Below are 6,190 nucleotides of genomic sequence, written 5' to 3' on the forward strand. Positions count from 1 at the left end.
CAAAGAAAGTTTTCGCGCCATAGCACATTTACCCAGTTCTAACGTTTGCAAAACGCAACACACACATAGAACCAATACCAGCGGTCAAACCAACACAGTTATCATTACATTATGTAATACAGTGAGCGTTATGCACTATGTTATTACAGTTTAATGTTTAGACAAATTCTAACCAGAGAAAATAGTGATATAGTGGAGCTACACTTCAAAGAGAGACCTACCTCAGCAACCGGGTATAAGACTGCTGAGTAGGTACGGTGTCCCCACAGGGACATGCAGCGCGATATACAATGACCTCAACACGTCACAGGTGGCTCCCAAAACAAATACGGTATGAGGTTTCTCAATTTAGATAAAATTCACATGCAAACAAATATAATTTCTAACTCTGTTACACTTGACAGGCCTGTCTGCATCTTGGTGGTATATGTGAGGTCTCACTATATCTCTCTCTCTCTCTCTCTCTCTCTCTCTCTCTCTCTCTCTCTCTCTCTCTCTCTCTCTCTCTCTCGCTCCCTCTCTCTCTCACTATATCGTTCTCTCTCTCTCACTTTTTCTTTCTCTCTCACGCTTTCTCTCTCTCTCTCTCTCTCTCTCACTATCTTTCTCTCTCACTTTTTCTTTCTCTCACGCTTTCTCTCTCTCTCACGCTTTCTCTCTTTCTCTCTCATGCTTTCTCTCTCTAACTCCCCCCCTCTCTCTCTCACTCTTTCATTCACTCTCACTCTCACACTATCTCTCTCTCTCTCTCTCTCTCTCTCTCTCTCTCTCTCTCTCTCTCTCTCTCTCTGTCTCTCTATCTCTCTATCTGCCTCTCACTCTCTCTCACTCACTCTCTCTCTCTTATTCTCACTCTCGCTCTCAATTAAATTGAATTAAAATGGCTTTATTGGCATGACGCAACATTTACATGTTGCCAAAGCAAATGATTAACATTAACATTAAACATTAATTAGAAAATGCCCTCTCTCTCTCTCTCTCTCTTCCTCTCTCTCTTTTTCTCTGTCTCTCTCTCCCCCCCCTCTCCCTCTCCCCCCTCCCCCCTCTCCCCCCCCCTCCCCCCCCCCCCCCCCCCCCCCCCCCCCCAGTACCTCTCCCCCCCCTCCCCCCCCTCTGAGTTGTCTCTGTGGAGGTGCTTCCTGAGACACCGGGTGGTTCTGAGCTGCGGCCAGGCGTTCTCCTGCTCCACGCCGGGCTGGTTCCGCATCGTCTTCACGGACCAACAGCACCGGCTGCGGCTGGGTCAGTACCACACACACCCCCACCCCGGCTGCGGCTCGGTCAGTACCACACACACCCCCACCCCGGCTGCGGCTCGGTCAGTACCACACAGCGGTCCACCCCCCACACAACCCCCCGCTGGGGACGAGAGTGACGCCTCCCCAGATCCAGCGCTCGCTGCATGACTTACTCCGCTGCTGGAGGAGCTGTTTAGGGAAATCTGTTTTTAGATTTATAGTTTTTTTTATAGTTTCAAGGTGGAACGTTCTCCTAGAAACTGTCCCCGAGTAACTCGGGAGACGGACAGAGGAGAGAGGCTTCCTGCTGTAGTGTCTGAGATCTGTACATTTTATATATATATATATATTAGAGAGAGGCTTCCTGCTGTAGTGTCTGAGATCTGTACATTTTATATATATATATATTAGAGCTGGGCCGTTAACGGCGTTAACGTGCTGCGTTAACGCTATACTAGTATCGCGCGATAATATAATTAACGCATTAATCTAAATTTTTTTTTTTTTTTTTACATTTTTTTTTTTTTACCTTTATTTACCCAGGGTAGGTTCGCTGAGCACAGATGCTCTTTTTCAGGAACGCCCTGCTTCACATTCACACAGTTCCATTCACACCTGGGAGCTGCCCAGTACAACCACAGTTGACACCATTGGCCACTGAGCAACTCCACTGGAGCAGTTGATTCAAGCCATGTCACATAGTTCAAGTTTGAAATTATTCTTTCTGTTTTGCTCCTGAGAGTGCTAGATACTGTACTGTACTGGTAATATTATTTATTTGTGTTAACTTCTGAATAAAACAACTTATTAAACACAAGTACATCTTATTGAACATTATTTTGATATTTCATTACCAATTATCATAGCAAAACAGCTTTTTCAAACAGTCTGTAATGCATTTTGGAAACGGGAGATGGGCTCATGGTGTAATGGGCCACCTGGCCTGAGAAACATAAGGAGGAAAGAAAAAGTAAGGACTTACTTCTGGTCATTATTTGGGTAGAACACACATATTTTGAATGCCTTCGGCAGGTTTTTTTTTTTTTTTTTTGAGCCATTTTAATCTAGATTAATCTAGATTAAATCCAGGATTGCAGATAGATTAATCTAGATTAAAAAAATTAATCTATGCCCACCTCTAATATATATATATATTAGAGAGAGGCTTCCTGCTGTAGTGATGAGATCTGTACATTTTATATATATATATATATATATATATATATATATATATATATATATATATATATATATATATTAGAGAGAGGCTTCCTGCTGTAGTGATGAGATCTGTACATTTTATATATATATATATATTAGAGAGAGGCTTCCTGCTGTAGTGATGAGATCTGTACATTTTATATATATATATATGTATATATATATATATATATATATATATATATATATATATATATATATATATATATATATATATATATTAGAGAGAGGCTTCCTGCTGTAGTGATGAGATCTGTACATTTTATATATATATATATATTAGAGAGAGGCTTCCTGCTGTAGTGATGAGATCTGTACATTTTATATATATATATATATTAGAGAGAGGCTTCCTGCTGTAGTGATGAGATCTGTACATTTTATATATATATATATTAGAGCAAGGACTACAATGGAAATAAGTCTGTGGCTTTTCTGGGCCATCCTTGAACCAGACGGAAAGATGACGAGAGTTGGGTTTTATGACTAAATGTAAATGTTTGAATGCAAATTTCAACGTTTTTTCCCGTAGTGCATTACATTCGTACGGAGCATAATATTTCAAACCAGTTTTGCCCCGAGCTCAGTTTTCACACGTGGCGTCTCTCAAGTGACCCGGTGACCTGGTACCATGCGTGCTGAACTTAAAAGCACTCGAGGAGCAGAGAGAGACGTTTCATGAGCTGAGCCTTAAAGATAAATAAAGCACAATGCAAGGCCATCCAGCTTCTTCATATGAAAAAACAACAACGAGTGAGAGATTTATCTGAGGGGTTTTAAGGTTGCATGCATTATACAGAATGATATACCAGCCATTACAAACATAATGGTAGATTGTACAGTGGTCTTACTGGCAGTAGAAAAGCACGATTTGTTTCTCTATACAAGAATCCAATTTGTACTTTCAACTTTTTCGACACGTGTAGGAAGAGAGCATATTATTTAACCAAATCCCGATTTTTTTTTTTTTACGATTCTATCATTTCTATTGAAGAACCTTGACGTGTATGAAGACTAATATTAGGATATCACACAAGACCTTGAGAATAGCATACTGTACTTTTTGTTTTATCAGAATTTTGGATAAGCTTGTGATTTAAAGAGAGAGCTGGCTGCTGCGCTCTAGAGAAATACAGCGAGCTGGTGGCTGCCAATACAAACTACTACTACCTTCTTACTATTATACACCACAACAACAAACTACTACTAACCTTCTTACTGTCTTTTACTATTATACACAACAACAACAAACTACTACTAACCTTCTTACTGTCTTTTACTATTATACACCACAACAACAAACTACTACTAACCTTCTTACTGTCTTTTACTATTATACACCACAACAACAAACTACTACTAACCTTCTTACTGTCTTTTACTATTATACACCACAACAACAAACTACTACTAACCTTCTTACTGTCTTTTACTATTATACACCACAACAACAAACTACTACTAACCTTCTTACTGTCTTTTACTATTATACACCACAACAACAAACTACTACTAACCTTCTTACTGTCTTTTACTATTATACACCACAACAACAAACTACCACTAACCTTCTTACTGTCTTTTACTATTATACACAACAACAACAACAACAACAACAACAACAACAACAACAACAACAAACTACTACTAACCTTCTTACTGTCTTTTACTATTATACACCACAACAACAAACTACTACTAACCTTCTTACTGTCTTTTACTATTATACAACGGTACGGATACGTGTACCTTTACACCCCTAACAGATATAGTATTAGAGTTGTAGTATTAATATGTACAGTGATGCAGGTATAAAGACACTAGGGCTGACCCCTATTAGTAGTTTAGTCTACTAATCTGTCGAAAGGAGCCGTAGTCGACTAGCAAACCTCTTAGTCGATTTTTAATTTTCTTTTAATTTAAATTTCTTTAAAAAAAATTATCATTCTTTCCAAAAGAAAAGAGGCCTAGAAGCGTGGCTAACGCTAATGGCACGCATACCAGAGGCTAACTGCCTACGAAAACAGGCACAGAGGCACTGAAAGAGGATTTCACCCATCTAATGAACACACTAGACTAGACAAATATCAAGATGTATCCATCAGTGGACCAATTGCATGCTTTTGCAGAGGACAAGAAGCCTTCAGTCGACTCCTTCAGACATTAAGCACCCCCCACAGCCCGAATGGAATGATACAATTTAATTTTTGAAATAAAAAAATATATTGTATATATAATTTTTAATTTTTTTTTATTGTTGACTAACGGCAAATTTTGGCCAATCCTAGTCGACCATCCAAATCCTTAGTCGGGGACAGCCCTAGTACCTTTACACCCCTAACAGATATAGTATTAGAGTTGTAGTATTAATATGTACAGTGATGCAGGTATAAAGACACTATGGTTGTAAGTCATACTGGCCAGCAGTGTAACTAGTAAAACGTGTGATGAATGTTGTGTGATGTTCTAGGCATGGAGCGGATCAGGGAGGCCTTGGCGGAGACCAGAGACCAAGCCGCCAGCCGCGACGCAGCCCTTCCCCAAGAAACAAACGGCGAAGACAAAGAGAAGACAAACCCGTCCGAGGAGGACAAGCGCCACGCGGAGACGGACGAGGCTGCGATCGTCAATTCCACGTCATCGCCCCCGACGAGCGAGTCGTCTGACCGCCGGTCGCCGCGGGGGAAGGGCGGTCCCGACGCCGGCGGCCCCCTGGTGGTGGAGGAGGAGGAGGAGGAGTTCGTGCTGCTGGACTGCCAGACGTCGCGGCCCCCCGCGGAGACTCTGGACTCTCTGATTGGTGCGCTGAAGCAGCAGATCCGCTCCTCCGATTGGCTGGAGAAGAACACCCCGGTGTTGGTTGCCGGGGAGAACCCAGAGGTGCTGGACGTGTTCAAAGACCTGCTGGACCGGGCCAGGCTGTAGGATCAGGAGAGTAACAGATGAAGCTCTTCACATTCAGTTCCCTTCTACTGCTCTTCTACCGCTTTAGAACTAGCACTCTGGTGTTATATTTCGGGGGTTGGTGGCTGAGTTGGCCCTGGGTCCAAAAAGTGAACAAAGGGAGGGTACTTAACTTAAGTGCTCCCACAGGGAGGGGGTCGGCGGGGGCTACTGCGCTCAGACCCCCAAGATCATTTTTAATAAGTGGGTTCGGGGCAGTCTGACCCGGGGTACTGCCCATATATTAGTGTGGCAATGCATGATAAGTAAACAGTGAAAAAAACGAAGGAAACGGATGGAGCTGGGGCGTTTGGGACGAATAAAAATGTAAGATGAAAAAGTCTCCCCAGCCTGTGGGGGGCAGTGGAGGTGAGAAATCTGGCCCGGTACAGGACAATAGGAGTCACAAAATCAGTCTGGCCCGTGGAGTGGTGGAGGAGCGGTAGAAGAGCAGTAGAGGTTAGATCTTTAAGAGCTGGATCTGTAGGTGCCTAATAATCCAGAATAACTCTTCCAAGGTGTCCTAGTCCCCCCGTGGAAACACCACAGCCACTTAAATCTGACTGTCCTCGGAGGAGATGGGGGGGGGGGATCCTAAGCCTAGAATGTTTAGCTAGCTACAAATAGATGCCTTATTTCTAAAGTTGTTCCAAGAATTGACCTCGATGTTTCTAAGCCAAAATGTAAAGTTTTTTTCCGCTTCCTACCGCAGTTAGAGCTGCAATAATTGTTTTCTGAGCCGTTGTTTACACAGCAGTCCTCGCTCTCTCTCTCCCTCCCAACGAGGA

At 42.4% G+C, this 6,190-nt stretch overlaps 1 protein-coding gene across 1 annotated transcript in view; it reads left to right on the plus strand.

Moving 5' to 3' along the window:
• accs (1-aminocyclopropane-1-carboxylate synthase homolog (Arabidopsis)(non-functional)) overlaps window positions 1–5,897 on the plus strand; it is a gene marked incomplete at its 5' end in the record, with an annotated part of 56,511 nt that extends 50,614 nt beyond the window's left edge. The window contains 2 exons of the mRNA XM_084334493.1: window positions 1,089–1,242; window positions 4,930–5,897. Of these exons, the coding sequence (XP_084190619.1) occupies window positions 1,089–1,242; window positions 4,930–5,384 (609 nt within the window). The 3' untranslated portion in view covers window positions 5,385–5,897. The remainder of the gene's footprint in view (window positions 1–1,088; window positions 1,243–4,929) is intronic.
• Between the last annotated feature and the right edge of the window lie 293 nt (window positions 5,898–6,190).

Source organism: Notolepis coatsorum, assembly GCF_963971535.1.
Source record: "Notolepis coatsorum genome assembly, chromosome: 18".
Taxonomy (NCBI): domain Eukaryota; kingdom Metazoa; phylum Chordata; class Actinopteri; order Aulopiformes; family Paralepididae; genus Notolepis; species Notolepis coatsorum.